This window comes from Onychomys torridus, chromosome 15, assembly GCF_903995425.1.
Source record: "Onychomys torridus chromosome 15, mOncTor1.1, whole genome shotgun sequence".
Lineage (NCBI taxonomy): Eukaryota > Metazoa > Chordata > Mammalia > Rodentia > Cricetidae > Onychomys > Onychomys torridus.
The window spans coordinates 14,681,684-14,698,017 of record NC_050457.1 but is presented as its reverse complement, the minus strand read 5'-3'; the positions used below and the strand labels follow the sequence as shown (position 1 = coordinate 14,698,017).

Below are 16,334 nucleotides of genomic sequence, written 5' to 3'. Positions count from 1 at the left end.
CAGTGAGACTCTGGGCGAAAACTAACTTTTCCTTTGTGAGCAGTTGTCAATTGGAGATAGAATCTTGGTATGCATGGGAGAGCTTCTCCACTCCCCCGCCTCACACTGGGAACCATCTGGCTTGAGCCTGTGCAGCCTGCCTTGTGGCCCAGTCTCTGTGACTTCCCTTGGGGCCCAGTCCTGCTGTGTCTGGAGGTGCTGTCTCCCTGGGGTCAACCATCCCTGCTGGCTCTTAATCTTTCTGCCTTGAAAACCATAGAAATTCTTACTCGTTGTAATAGTGAACTTTTGCGATAATTATTTATCTCAATTAACATTTATATGTGCACCTTTTTGTTTGTTTTGAACTTAGCGTTCACTTCTGTGTTTGCTTTCCTAGTTGACTGTGGCCTTTTTTTTTTTTTTTTTTTTTGGTTTTTTGAGACAGGGTTTCTCTGTGTAGTTTTGTGCCTTTCCTGGAACTCACTTGGTAGCCCAGGCTGGCCTCGAACTCACAGAGATCCACCTGGCTCTGCCTCCCAAGTGCTGGGATTACAGGCGTGCGCCACCACCACCTGGTGACTGTAGCCTTTTTAACCCTGTATTCTAAGGAGTTCTCTTTTTTATTCTGTAGATTTGATGTGGTATGGAAATGTAAGCACTGGCCCTCAATTCTAGTATCAAATTTGATGGAAATCCTGTAATATTTCCTGATATTGTCGCAGGCTGCCGTTAATACGCTTATATGATCACTTCCAGCTGAGTGAGTAGGCAGGCTCTTAACAGTGGCAAGAAGCAATCCATGCTTAGGTTATTGACTATTTTAAGGAATAAAATTAAAATTACTACTTATTATCAGATATTAAATCCAGCTTTTCTCTCTGGGGCTGAAAAGTTATTTAATGATAAGGAAGGTATTTATTTAGCATTTTTCATATGTATACATAAAGCATTTGCAGCGTCTCTGCCCCCAGAGGAAGCGTGGCTCAAGAAGAGCACTGGTCTATGAGTCCTGAAGCCCAGCTTTTGATTCCCTCACAGGTGTGAACTGGCAGCACAATCTTGGAGATTTGTGTTACCCAAGGTGTTAGTCACCTTATTTCTGAAATTAGTAACCTGCTATTAATTCCTTCTCATGTTGATATGAAGACATTATCTGAAAGCATGTTATCTTTTGTAATTTGATTAGTGAACATGCTCTCTGATGCTGTCATACTTCAGATCTTACTTACCTCTTCAGGTCACACACACATGTTTTGAAGATGTGTAGAGCTTCTCTTCAGAGCAGAGTTTGGCCTACTCTGTAAATGTGTTCAGAAAACAATATAACACAGATATCGAAGGCAGCTTGTTTTCAACTTGTAGCTAAACATGACATTCAAATGTTAATTGGATGAATAAATCTTGTTCATTTTACAGACATGGAAATGTCAATGGAATAAAACTATTTATCACAAGATAATGGTCTCCTGCTGCCAGATAAATGCCAAGATGAAGATAGTTATTGAAAATGTATCAAAATATTCCAGTGCTATTTATTGAAAATAAAGGTTGAGGGAAAGTTCAGCTTTTCAGGTCAGACATGAGAAATGCCCTTCTTACGCCGTTAGTACATGACTGCCTTGAAGGCAGTGGGCATAGTACGGGAACATGGGGACAGTCGAAGAAAAAACACTTCACAAATGGATCCATTACCTTTGAGAATTACTGAATACAGAGTAGGGGCTGGGAGGTGCCGACTATTTCCTAGCGTTTTCTGTGTTCCTAACACAGTCCTGTGAAGGGTCACTCACGTACATCTCATGAGAACAAAATCCTGAAAGGTTGTTGTACTCCATTTATAGGGAAAGTAACTGAGATTCAAAAAGCAAAGACTTTCGAAGTAAAGCCACTGAGATACACACAGAGATCAACTGCCAACCCCACATCTAAACATGGCCCAAATTCTAAGCCTGGTGCTTTTCCTCGTTTCCTACATTTCTTCTTGGACTCTGAGTCTGTACACTACAGTGATATTTAGTTTTTTGAGTAGAGTATTTCCCTGAGTTGTATTGCACTCCTTTGAGCACAGTAATTCAGTATATGATGTGTTTTCTTCAGGCAAAATTTGTCTGAGGAAAAGACCTACCTGCTGTCTTGAGATCTTGACTGCCGTGAATGGCCAGAGTAACATTGGTTCTAGCATTTTGACACCCTTCCAGCAGGACATCTGGAAAATCTTCATGACTCTTTCTTTTGAGTTTGAGCTTAGCCACCTACTTTTCGTCTTATCTGTGTGCATTGTAAGTACCTTGGTGGTCTTCATAAAATACTTTGAATGGGCACCAAGTTCAGAGAGATAATTGAAAATTCCTAAGTGACTAAAAAAGAGAACTATTGCTCACTGCACTTTCTCGCTAACCTCCTCATGCTAGCCTCTTGGGTTCTCCATACCAGTCATCCCATCCCCCACTTAAACTGACACTCTGCTAGTGGCTGCCCTCTGTCCTCTCCAGCACTAACTATGTTTCCTCTGGAAATAGTAACCTCGATTCAGTGTTTTAAGATAGTAATATACTTTTCATGGTTTCCCCAGTAAATGGTAAGCTACATACTGCAATAAATTATGTTTTCCTTCCTTTTTGTCTCCTTGATGCCCAGGAGAATGATTTGAACATTATTGTTAATCAGTGATAGAGTGAAAAGGCCTGGGTGCAGTTTCTCCAAGGACTGGAGGAGTCATGAAGGCTCCGTAGCATCCATAGCAGACTTCTGGGAATAAGAGCATCCATTTCCTGGACTTTCCCTCATACTTGTATCTGTCATTTCTCTCTGAAACATGTTCACCTTTTATTTATTTTGTAAAAGTCCTAAAGGTAATACTAGATATATTAGTAGCTGTGTGAACACAAAGGAGAGAAGCTTGGATGTTTAATCGTCCCTCAGTAAGAAAATCGTAGTTCACACAGAAATCTGATATGTACACACTCTTAGTGTGTACACCTGGAGAGATTTTTCAAGAAGTCAGGACATTGTAGTGCTGTGGAATAATCCTCCTGTACACTGTAAAGATTTGTCACTCGAATTGGTTTAATAAAAAGCTGATTGGCGCGGTTGGTGTCCTACGCGTGGAGTGCGGTTGTGTTTCTCAGGTAAAGCATGGCTAAAAGCTTACAGAGTCAGTGGAAACGGAAGATGTGGGCCGAGAAGAGAAAGAAGAACGCCCCAAAGGAGCTCAACAGACTTAAAAGTATTCTCAGAGTTGATGGTGATGCTCTCATGAAAGATGTCGAAGACATAGCAACTGTGGTGGTCCCCAAACAGTGCCAGGAGAAATGCAGTGTGCGGTGGACGGTGAAAAGGATGACACAAAAATGGAGACTGAACTGAAGAGAAACAAGAAGACCCTTCTAGACCAGTATGGACGGCACCCAGTGTGGATGAACCAGAGGCAGAGGAAAAGACTGAAGGCAAAGAGAGAGAAAAAATGGGGAAAAAGCAGAGCCAAGGCAGCGAAGGGCCTGGCCTGGTAGACCCTTGAGAACTGGAAAGTGGTGATGCATGTGCCTTTAATCCCAGCCTGTGGGAGGCAGAGACAGGCAGAGCTCCATGACTTCAAGGCCAGCCTGGTCTACAAAGCAGATGCCAGGACAGCCTAGACTGTTACACAGAGAAAACCATGTCTCGAGAAATCACACACACACACACACACACACAAAAGAAAGAAAGAAAGAAAAACTGGAAAGTATTTATGGGAAAGAAGTTCAGTTGTTAGGAATGTCTTCACTGGTTTCAGCTCTCACTGAATGGAAGCTTTTGTTTTCATATTTTAGTTTGGTCTTATATCTATAATTCAAATCCAGAATAATTGATTTGTTTTGGAAACTTGAATAAACTGTCTTCTGTGATGAAAAAAAAAAAAAAAAAAAAAAAAAAAAAAGCTGATTGGCCAGTAGCTAGGCAAGAAGTATTGGTGGGGTGACCAAACTAAGAATGCTGGGAAGAGGAAGGGCAGAGTCAGGAGTGGCCAGCCAGATGAAGAGGAAGCAAGATGAGAATGTCTTATTGAGAAAAGGTACCAAGCCATGTGGCTAAACATAGGTAAGAATTATGGTTTAATTTAAGTATCAGCATTAGCTAGTAATAAGCCTGAGCTAACGGCCAAGCATTTATAAGTAATATTAAGCCTCTGAGTCAATTACTTGAGAAGTGGCTGCTGGATATTTGGGAGCTACTTGCGGGACAGAAACTTCTGTTTCGAGTAACATCAAGCACCATTGTGTCTCATAGATTACTAACACAGCCTTTCGTTATGTGCGTTCCCAGATGGGAGACCTTTAGCCCTGAAGGATATATGGGAAGGAGTCCATGAATGCTATAAGACGCGACTGCTGCAGGGACCATGGGACACCATCACCCAACAGGTCAGTGGCCTTCCTCTCATTGATGCGGCTCTTTACCTTTGCTCACTTCTTCCTCTATTCCCTCACCCACTTCTTTCCCTGTTTCAATCCTCCACATCCTTAGAGATTTCAATTCAAAGACAGTTTCTCTAAAAACATCACCCCAGACCAAGGCTTGGTTTATTTTCCTTATTATAGGCTTCCTAACACCCTATAATTTTCTTTCATTGGGCTTATTATAATTTTGAATTATATATTTGGGTGATTTCCTTTATAAAGCTCCTTTGTAAGCAGACCATATCTGTTTTTCTGTTTTCCTCTTCATCATAAGTCCAGGACCAGCATAATGTTTAGCATATACTAGGTGCCCAACAAAAGTTTGCTTTGTATGTGAAAATAGACTCTAAGTTGGCACATACATTCAGAAACAGGAGCTTCCAGCACCCAGGAGGCAGAAGCAGGAGGATCTCAGTAAGTTAGAGACCAGCCAGGGCTAGCTACATAGTGAAAATCTCTCTCAAAAGGGAAGGAACGGAGGAAGGGAGGAAGGAAAGAAGGGGGAAAAAAGCAATCTAGCCTGTGAGAGAACTATCTGGAGAGATGGCTCAGTTGGTAAGTGCCTGCTGTACAAGCATCAATTCTGTACCCCAGCGTTGCAGTGGAGACAGGCAGGTCCTGAGCTCTGAATCAGTGAAGTACACGTGCACACATGTGTACACACACACACAGACAGAGAGAGACTGAATGCCCAGAAATGTGTACCTTTGACAGAAAATGTTTGGTTTGAATTGTCAAGGAAGATGACAAAGGATGTAAGAAGATGCAAAGTTATATTTAAAATCTATGTATATTTAATTTTCTCCTGCTTAGTCTTTTTTGGTACAAGATCTCACTGTGTAGCCTGGCTGACCTAGGGAATAGGTGCCTTACTTAGCTTTTGTTGTCTATAATTACTTCTCAGTTTTTTGGTAGGTGCATTTGCAAAAGAAAATGTGAACTCTTGATTAGTAATAGGTTTGCAATATGCAAAAGGTGACAATAGATCTACAAAAGGAGATATAAAAAGAAAATATGCAAAAGAATAGAGAATGGGTTGTCAGTCATGCCGTTATTGCTGTCTTACTAAAATGATACTTAATTATTTTAGAAATTTAAGAATGCTCATCACTTTGCAAACATCAAACATCATCTTTAAAATAGTTTTACTTATATGTAAATATTTCTCTAAGTCTCTGTTTAGCTTAAGAAAAGCTTCCTTTAAAGATGGGTTTAGCAGTCATTAGCCTGTGCCCTCATGTGGCTTTGATCTTAATTATGGAAGTTTACATACCTATCAACCTAAGTAGTTCTTTGGCATGGCTGCAAGTGACCGTTTGCTAGGTTTTTAACTAAGGACAAAACCAGCACTAGGCGCCTTTCACACTGCCCTCAGATCACCTCCAAGACGAAACACTGATCCCACCCCATGGCGAGTGAAGTCTGGAGTTCCCAGCTCTGGGCCCCTCTCCATTAGTCATGTCTTCCCAAACCGCTTACTGTCTTCAACCCTGCACATGCTCACAGGGCACCATCTAAATGCCTCACCTGCCTCCAGTGGCTGCCACCACCCCACCCACCCACCCTTGACGCCCACCCACTTTCTACCTTCACCTTTTATTCCACTCTGTGCAGCTCTTGCAAAACATGGCTACTGGTTTCTCTATACCCATCTTATGTCTTTGAAACTCTTTCTAGGTTTAATGCCTTCTGCCTGGATATTTCCTCCCTACTCTTTCACTGACTCTTTTCTCTCAAACTACACCAGTTCCCTCTGTAACCCAGGCTTTGTAGACTGGGTATATATGTGGTTACTGTGAGTGCAGTAATTTGATGAATAAGCAAGATCAATACATTGAGACTCTCGAGATGGCTCCATGTGTAAAAGTGACTATGGTACAAGCCTGGCCATCTGTAAGGAGAGAATCAGCTCCACAGACTTGTCTGCTGATCACCACATGCATATCATGGTGTGTGCGTCTGGGCTCACACACAAATAATAAAACAACATAGATTTTAAAATAACCACTTGGGTTTTGAACAAGACCATCTTGTTTAGTGGAAACTGAATTGTATTAATTTTTTAAGTATGTCAAAGTAAATGCTGTTTCAACTTTCAGTATTGTCAATGACCACACACCACTAGAAATGTAGACCATTGGCCAGAATCCACAGGACAGAGAAAATGCTTGTTTTTAAGTATCAAGGAAGATGGCAAAGATGTAAGAGGACCATATGCAAAATGTGTATGTCTTTAATTGTAGCATTCTTTATACATTATATATATGGTCTCACTCTAGCCCTGGCTGACCTAGAACTCACTATATAGACCAGCTTCTGCCTCCTGAGTGCTGGGTTTAAAGGTGTGCACCACCATTCCAATATTAACTTCCTAGTTCCTTAAAAAAAGAAAAAAGAAAGAAAGAAAGAAAGAAATTATTACTTACTTTACTTACTTACTTGACTGCAGTTTACCCTCCCTCCTCCCAGCCCACCACCCCCTGCTCTGCCCTGACCCCCATCCTTTCACTCCTCCTCCATTTATGTTCATAAATAAAAGGACAGGGCTCCCATTAATATCAACAGAATGTGACCTATCGAGTTGCAGTAAGACTAAGCACCTCCCCGTATACTAAGACCTGGCAAGGCATCCCAGTATGAGGAGTAGGGTCCCAAAGCCAGTGAGAGTCGAGACAGTCCCGTTCCCACTGTTAAGAGTCCCGCAAGGAGACCAAGCTACACCACTGTCACATATATGAGAGGGCCTAGGGCAGTCCCATGCAGGCTACCTGCTTGTCTCTGTGAGCTGCTATGGACTTAGCTCTTCCGTAGTTATGCTCCTGATCCTTTTCCTGTCCTCTTCCTTCTCCTCATTGATGGCTCTGTTGTTAATGTCAGTGTCAACCTATTCATAGTCCCTGGTACATTGTATAATTTTATGTTTTAATTCTACACATCTCTGTTAGAGCTCATGACATAGGAATAGAATTTTTAATTCAAGCTCATTTTCTTTGTTTCCTAATCCAGTGTTACTAATAGAGTCCTTTCCACTAATGGACTATCCAAGATGTTTACACCATCAAATGAACCAGCACTCTCTTTAGGAACTGTCTCATGTATTTTAATTTATAGACGTTTGGATGTCCCCTTCCCCATTTGTCCTAGCACTGTCCTGTTACACCTCTGCTCACAGTAAGCACTGTTATTTCTAACGTGGGCCTCACTTCCCAGTGTGTGCCCGATTTAGGTGGACTTTGGGGGCTTCTTTTATGGGGATTTCGACTGGGGTAGTTTAAATAACTTCTCCTAATAACACTCCTAGTAAAATCTTCATTTAAGCTTTGGAGTCACTTAACAAAGTACCTGCCCAAGCAGTCAACTGAACAAGAAAAATGCATTTGCAGCCATGGGTACCATTTGGCATTTGAAAGTCATATATATGTGTGTGTGTGTGTGTGTGTGTGTGTGTGTGTGTGTGTGTGTGTGTGTGTGTGTGTGTGTGTATGTATGTATGTATGTATGTATGTATTTCCTTTGAAGATCTTGGTTCTCAACCCCAGATCGACTAACAGGTTGGTATTTAACTTTTCCTCTGCTTGAGCTCTTTGGGAGAGTAGATGTGCATTTTTATAAGAGTTCAAGCAGGGGGGAAAAGACAAGGTGTCCACAATGGGATAGAGTGGAAGGGTGTGTTACAACCCAAGAGGAGAATAAGCTGATAGAATGTTGGTGCCACCAAATAGTAGATGCCATTTTGCAGAATTATACTAAAGAATCATTAGCTTGCAGACTGAACACTGTAATAATATCCTGTCCCCCAGAGCGCCTTAAAAACAAAAGCAGCCTCTGCATACTATAAAATGCATTTCACTTCATTTCTGGCCTGATTGTGCTCATAGAGTTTGCTCCTCTTCATCCTTAGTAATCACACTTCTGTTCTCGCAGCATTTGTCTTGATGATCAGGGTTGTTCATGTCAGCCACGAACCCTCTCCTTTGAAGACAAGCCACTCGTGAATCTCATACATCTGATTATGGTGATTACTCACCTGCCTTTGTCCAGCCTTACAGACTAGCTATTATCTCAACTCTGCAGCCTAATAAAAACTTCCTAGGGAAACAAACCAGCACCTAGCTGGGATCTGGTTAAATTGCTAAAGTGAATGTTATAGTGACTGTCCCTTAAGGTGTGGGCTCTGTGTTTTAGGTCAAAGAAGTCCTGTGATCTTAGCATGGACTAAATGGACTAAGGTCACAAGATTTTAAGAAAAAAAAAACAAAACAAAACAGACTTTCAAAATTTGCTTAAAGATATTTGTGTGTGGAAGTGTATATGATCAATACATAGGGTAGGTTTTTCTTTCTTAACTCCTTATTTCTTTCTTATTTCCCTGTGTTTTAGGAAATTTCAAACCTATTCAAAAGTATAGATGATGGTATGTACAATTATAAGCTTGTAATGATCTTGTTTATTCATTGTTAAACCTAGGCTTCCTCCTTTGATAATCAGATGTCCTGACCACATAGCTATACCCCAGCCAAAGACTGTCTTATTTGTCCATAGTTTTTGTTATCTTATCCACTTTGGAATTTTTGGACACAAATCTTAGACATCATTTGTTCTCATCCATAAATATTTGAGGATGCATCTTTAAAGTAAGGGCTTTCCATAAGTATTTATGGCAGTGTCACTTATATTAGCTCCCAAATGGGAACAAGACAGGTGCCTTTCAGTGGTGAATGTGTAAACAGATTGTGGCATACTCTTACCCTGGAAAGCTAGTCAGCAATCAAAAGGATCCAACTAATGACATACTCAACAGCCTGAATGAGTCACTGCACAATTAAGCCCAGTGCAAAAAGACAGCCTTCGAAGTTTACATACCACATGATTCCACTTCCATAACACTTTTTTCTTTTTTACATTCATTTTTTTTTCAAATTTTATTTATTCTTTCATAATTTCATGCACACACACTATGTGTTTTTTTGTTTTGTTTTGTTTTGTTTTTTATCGAAGTCACTCCCCATTATCCTTTCATCCCCTTCACCTTCCCACCAAATCCCTTCCTTCCAAGGTTGTTTTGTGTGTGTGTGGGGGGGGTGTTTTTTGTGTGTGACTCACTACATTTAATTGGAGTTTCTTGCATGAAGATGGGTCTCGCAAGGGGAGGTGGATTTCTTGAGCAAAGGCAGTCTACTGAGAAATATGAGCCCAACTCACAAACCATTAACTCTCTATAGCCCGTTTGGGAGCCTGTCCCCATCCATGGTGGGATTTTGACCCCATTGCTATTGTACAGGTCCTGTGCTGGTCACCACAGCAGCTATGAGATGATATGTGCAACAGCCATATCATCCCCACAAGTGAGCATTTACAGCACTGCTTTCCATCCCTAGGTCTTAGACTCCTGCTCCTCTTCTGTGATGTTCGCTTGGCACCTTGAAGGGCTGATGTGGTTGTCCAGTTTAGAGCAATACACTCAACAATTGCCTGCTTTCCACACATTAACCAGTTATGAGTCTCTGCATTAATTGTTTCCCACTGCCAACAGAAGCTTCTTTATAAGGCTGAACACAGACTAATTTATAGGTGTAAACATAACATTTTTTTGTTTTGTTTTGTTTTGTTTTGCTTTTTCGAGACTGGGTTTCTCTGTGTAGCTTTGCGCCTTTTCTGGAACTTGCTTTGGAAACCAGGCTGGCCTTGAACTCACTGAGATCCACCTGGCTCTGCCTCCTGAGTGCTGGGATTAAAGGCATGTGTCACCACCGCCCGGCAACATAACATTTTTTAAAGGCAGTTTGACATCATATCCATTTATCAATACAGCAGTAGTAGGTTACCCTCTAGGGACTATGCTTTCCTCAGCCATGGCCTTTTTTACAGTACCATGTGTATGAGTTCCTTCTGTTGACTGGGCATACCTAAAGCTCACACAGAAAACAGCTGGTTACCCTTACAACTGCCATGCCGCTAGTGCACCAGTAGGTGTATCTCACCTGAAAGTAGGTATTGCCACTCACAGGAGCCACAGCAGGGTATGACTACTAATGACTTTTCTCCCACAGCAGTCTACAGGGCAGTGCAAACACTAGCCAGCAGTGAGGAACTTTCCAGTTCAGCTTCAGCCTGATTTCTCTCTAGCTTGCAAGCAAAGCTGTGGTTTCTTTAGCAATAGTCTCCTTACCTGGTTCTGGAGATCAGCCAAGAGGAAGAGCCAAGCTGTATTGTTTTGGGACCCTCTAGGGCCTGCCCAAAAGTGCACAGAGGTCCCTCACACTGGGCATAGAGTTTCAATCGCTCATAATTTCAAGGAACAGTAGCATCCAGCCATGCAGGATACCTCTGTTTCCTTGCCTTATATTTTTAATTGAGTTACAAAATAGTAGGTTTCCAAATGACATTTTTATACATGTTTCATTTTGGTTAGCCATCCCCTTTTCCCCTCATCTTCCCCACCTCACCCTCCTCCCCTCCTTAAACCTTTCCAGTCCTAGTAGCCCCTTCTCTACTTCATGTTACCTATGTTCTGTCCTGCCTCCCCTAAGGCACTCGCACATCCAGTGGCTTCTTCCTAGTTTCCTGGCTGCTATGATACTCTAAGTTGAATACAAAATTAGATTCCACATATCAGGGAGAACATGTAGCATTTGTGCCTGGGTTACCTCACTCAATTTAATTTTTTTCTAGTTCCATACACTTATTTGCAGATTTTATCTTTCAGTACATCTAGCTAAAATTCCATTTTGTTTATATACCGTATACACCACCATTATCTACTAGCCAGTCAATGGGTAACTAGGCTGATATTCTTCCATGGCTAATGTGAATGGTGAATGTTGGTGAGCAAGTGTCTCTATAGTAGGACGGAAAGTCCTCTGGGTGTATGCCCAAGAGTGGTAGAGCTGGATAATGTTGTAGTTGTATTTCTAAAGTTCTGAGGAATCACCAGACTGATGTCTGCAGGGGATGCACCAGTTCACACTTCAGTCGACAGTGGAGGAAGGGTTCTCTTTCCAGCGTTTGTTGTCATTTGATCTCTTGATGATACCCATTCTGACTAGGGTGAGAGGGAGCTCAAAGTGGTTACAATTTGTGATATTCCCTGATAGTTAGTGACATTGACTGTGTTTTAAAATGTTTATGAAATATTTGTATTTCCTTTGAGCACTCTGTTCAGATCTATAACCTATTTTTTAAGTTTTGTTTTTTTGTTCTTTATGTATTGTAGATATGTGCGCATCCCTCTGTTGGATGCTGGTAAAGATTTTCTCCCATTGTGAGGCCTGATATTTAGCTTAATTGACTGTTGTTTCCTTGGCTTTTTAATTTCATAAGGTACCATTTATCAATTGTTAGCTGTTTTTCCCAAGTGACCAAGGCTCTATTTAGAAGTCCTCATTTATGTCTGTGTCTTGTAGGATAGTCCATCTTTTCTTCTAGTTGTATCAGAGTTTTGTGTTTTGTGTTTTGTGTTTTGTGTTAGAGTCTTTTATTCATTTGGAGCTTATTTTTGTTCAAGGCAAGAGATAAGAATCTATTTCCATTCTTCTACATGTTACACACCATTTTTGAAATGACAAAATCATAAACTGACAACAGGTTTGTGGTTGTCATGCTAGGGGCAGGTGGTGTTATGGTGGAGAACCATGCTTTTCTGTGTCTTCCCTTTATGAGTATCCCAGTTGTGATAAGGTACTGTGATTCTTCAAGGTGTTGCTACTGGGAGAACTGAGCATAGACTATAAAAGATTACTTTGTATCATTTCTTTCAGCTATATGTAAAACTACAATTATTTCATAACAAATTTTTAAAAAGCTAAAAGCTCTCAAAAAATCTAAATGTGATTCCATCATTATAACTAAAATTGAAAAAAAATGTATAGCATCATTAAACAAGCAAGCACTATTTAAATTTTTTTTGAGTTGGTTTCAGTCAAGATCCAAATAAAATTTATACATTATAATGGCCAACATCACTTATAGCTTTAGGAATCTATAAAATCCATGTCAATTTTTCATTCCTCCCTCTTTTCCTGCTAATTTTATTGTTGAAGAAACAGGTCTTGTAAGCTTTTTGTGGCCTGGATTATTTTTCCTGCTTAGGTCATTATGATGTTTCTATGTTCTCCCCTATACATTTTATGAGCTGGGAGTTAGATATTAAAGTTTGATCTAATTTGCGTGGGGCAGGAATATACCATAAGTGCTTTTAATTATGCTCATAGGAAGTACATAATGTCTGATTGTGGCTGTTTCTGTGATGTTGGCATCTACTGATGACTCTATCAGTAACTTACTAAGGGCTGTGAAATATGTGGTTTTATTGCATCATTCATTATTTTATCAGTAATGACAAAGTTTCTCCCACCAGTTACCTGAGACATGCTTTCCATAGAGGAGGCAACAAATGTCTAATTCTTTCTCTTGATTCTAGCTTTACAGGTAATAAATTGACTCTTTAGCAACCTCTAGAAGACGCCAAGAATTTTTTATTGAATTTTTAGGAATGAATATTAGGGTTTTTTTTTTGTTTCAATTCATGGTAGTGATTCTCTTTATTGATTTTCAATTTGTCTTATATTACTAGTGAACATCTCTTTAACTCCTGAGTAATTTTGATACATCTCATGTTTTTTAAATTTCTTTCTTGCTTTATGGCACAAGAGATTGCACATTCATGTTTTACATATTCCTGTCCAAATTTGAAATGTTATTTCTAAGGAAGACTGGTTGCTTTGCCATATGTAAAGCCATTTCTGTGTGTGTGTGTGTGTGTGTGTGTGTGTGTGTGTGTGTGTGTGTGTGTGTTGGGCTAGATTCTGAATATCAGTACTTACGGTTGCAGGACCTTCAGCAAATTATGAAGCACCTTGTATCTTAGTTTCATTTTCCTACAGAGTTGATACTAGGATCTACAGATTTGGTGGGAAAACTAAATTAATCAATATATGTAAAATACTTTGAACATTGTCTAGGCTACATAAGAAAATACATTTTATAAAAATAATCAGCATTACTTCTGGGAAAACAGTTATTTCCCTAACTTTTACAATAACATGAATAAACTAGATTAAGGTTTGACCCACCCCTCTCTCTTCCCATGTAGTTGATACTAAACCCTTGTGCCTTCTTCGAGTGTATGGACCTTAAGATCTCTTTCTGCCCTAGGCTACTTTACTCTTTTTCCATCTTCCCATCATTTTCTTTCATTTGCATTCATGGAGTCTGTGTTAGTTCATCTTGTGTACCAAAGTAAAACATCTGCACATAGGCACTTTATTTGAAAAATAAACAGGAAGCTTATTCAGGTTACCATTTTGGATGCTGACTGTTGACCAGTGAGCAACCCTACCTGTAGGCCTCTGGTGAGGATGCCCCTGGCTGCATCACAGCAAGGCAGAAAAGCAGAAAGGGAGATGGCCACATGCATTAGAGATCACATACCAAAAAGTAAAGTCAGAGTCAGAGGGTTCAGGCCCAGCTTTGCTTTGTTCTTTCCTGTGAACACTACATAACACCCTCTGAGAGGATGACCTCTGTGGAGATAAGTCTTTGTTGTCAACTTGACTGGATTTGGAACCACCTAGGAGATGCACCTCTGGTGGTCCTAGGGGCTTCCCCAAAGAGTTCTAGCTGAGGTGGGAAGACCCGTCCTGAGGGTGGATGGCACCATTCCAAGGGCTGGTGAACCATGGAATAAAACCAAATGAAAATGGAAAAGGAGAAAGGCAGGTGAATACCAGCAGTCTGTGCTCTCAGCTCTGTACCTGTTGAGATGGGAGGGGTTCTAGCCCGTACTCTAACACCTTGAATCATGCCCTTGTCACCGTGATGGAGAGGCCCCTCTTAAACTGTGAGACAAAACAAGGGCTTCTTCCATTGAATTGTTTCTCTTGGGAGTCTTATCCCCTCACAGCCACAAAGAAAGTAACTAATAAAACCCCTGATGCTGTAACCACCTTTCTACTAGGCTCAGCTACTTCAAAACTACTGCCTAGAGGGCCAAATTTCTAGTTTGTAAACTTTTGGGGTGCACACTAAAGTCATACCCAATACCTGCTTTGGGCAGGCTCCTTTTTCACACAAAAATATTAAATTTATAATTTTATAACTTGCAATAGAACTGACTATATTTATACTATATATCCAAATATTTAATTTCACCTAAAAAGTTGTTTTTCTTTTATTTTTACAAGTAATATAATCATTTCATGGTCCTCTAAAGGGTAGATGGTCCCAAGGCACAGTACCTACACTAAGGAATACAGGACAGGGCTGTGGAAACCCTAGTGGCTGTCCTTGGTCCTCTGTGTCCAGGCTTAGTCTTGCTATCATTTCTACCTAGAGCTACTAACACATTTAATACCGGGTGGAAGGTGTGTTTCTTTATATGACTCCCAACTCTGAAGTTAATGTGCTAAAGAAATATCCTTTCTGTTTTCAAGTTCCCAAACCACAAAGGAGTCTACTGTATTGTATCATTTTATACACGTGTGTATTCAGACTCCTGAGTGATGAACACACAGGCACACAAATCTCTTTTGTATAACGGCCTTTTCAAAATTGCTTTCTCTCCAAGTCCCTGCTTTGCTTCTTAGCAGTAAACAGGAGAGTTATGTATGAAACTCAGCCCATATCTTACTCCTTTTAAGTATATTATTTCTAACACCTGAACTGCATGGTTTGAATTTGGAAGCACTTTGTTTCCTGGTTCTGTGTGCCTGACGGAGATGAGTCCATGGCAGTGAATGCTGCTGACGAGTGGAACCAGAAAGATGGATGCTGATGGTTTTCTTGCTTGCGTTTTGTGTCCTGTGCAAGAACCAGGTCACAAGCATGAGGACGAGAGTGCAGATCCCCAGAACCTGTGGAAATACCTAATGGTTGTGGCAGTTCACCTGCAACTCTAGCCTGGGAAAATGGAGATGGAACTCAAGCTCTGTATGAGACTAGTCATACAGGTGAGCTCTAGTTTAGATTGAGAGACCCTGTCTGTCGCTGAGCAAGATGATGAGCAATTGAGGAGGAGTCCCAGCATCAACCCCAAGCCTCCACATGCATGTTTGCAAACACGTTTGTCCACATTTGTGTAAACATGCTTACATACACATGCACTCCCACTTACATGTGAAAATGAAGAATTATCTTGAGTATCTGGGAAGTAGACTACGAGGAACCTCTGGAAAACACACATTTACCTCATTTACCGTGATTTCATCCTGAAAACTTGGGCTTGCCAAAAACCTGCAAAACTATGGTAATTTCAGTTAGTTTCATTTCCTTACCATAGGAAGTTTCTCTGAGATTAAAAAAAGCATGTCTGTAAAACTCAACAACACTTTAGGTGCCTTTGGTGGAGAGATTCCTTTGACCCTCGGTGTTGCAGGAAGTCATTGGCTGAGAAGCCTTAAATGATGGAGCTTCACGTGCTGCCTGCTGATTTAGAATGCCAGCTGATAAACTGATGATTTAATTGTGCTTCCTCTAGTAAGGATTCTAAGTGCTCAGTGAAGCTCCTGTGATTGGCCTGCCTCTGAACTCAGTCTCCCCAGAGTCTTTAGGCATCTCTTTTACACAACATCCGATAACTGACTTTTACTCTTCCTATTTTAAATAATACAAATCAATTAAAGCACACAGCTGCTTACCAAAAACCTCTCCGTGTTGCCGTAGGTCTCCATGGGTGTTTCCTGGGGGATCATAATGACATCAATTTAGTGCACCTGGTAGGAGCTGCAGGAACTGGAAGTGGCTTAATTCTTAAATGACAAAAAATTAAGATGCTTTACGGGTTGCCGGCGCTTCTGCAGAACCTCTGCCAACTCCATGGCTGGCTTCTGTCACAGTGGAGTTGGGCTGAAATAGGACCATGATAGCGTGGGGTGGTGTTCTCTGTAATTTGCTGCTAATTTGTTGTACCCGAGTTTGTAG

At 40.8% G+C, this 16,334-nt stretch overlaps 1 protein-coding gene and 1 pseudogene across 1 annotated transcript in view; both read left to right on the top strand.

The window, feature by feature from the left end:
• Atg10 (autophagy related 10) overlaps nt 1-16,334 on the top strand; it is a 265,367-nt gene that overhangs the window by 175,656 nt on the left and 73,377 nt on the right. Inside the window, exon 5 of the mRNA XM_036207102.1 lies at nt 4,285-4,382. Coding sequence (XP_036062995.1) covers nt 4,285-4,382 — 98 coding nt within the window. The remainder of the gene's footprint in view (nt 1-4,284; nt 4,383-16,334) is intronic.
• On the top strand, nt 3,118-3,491 carry LOC118596297 (annotated as a pseudogene).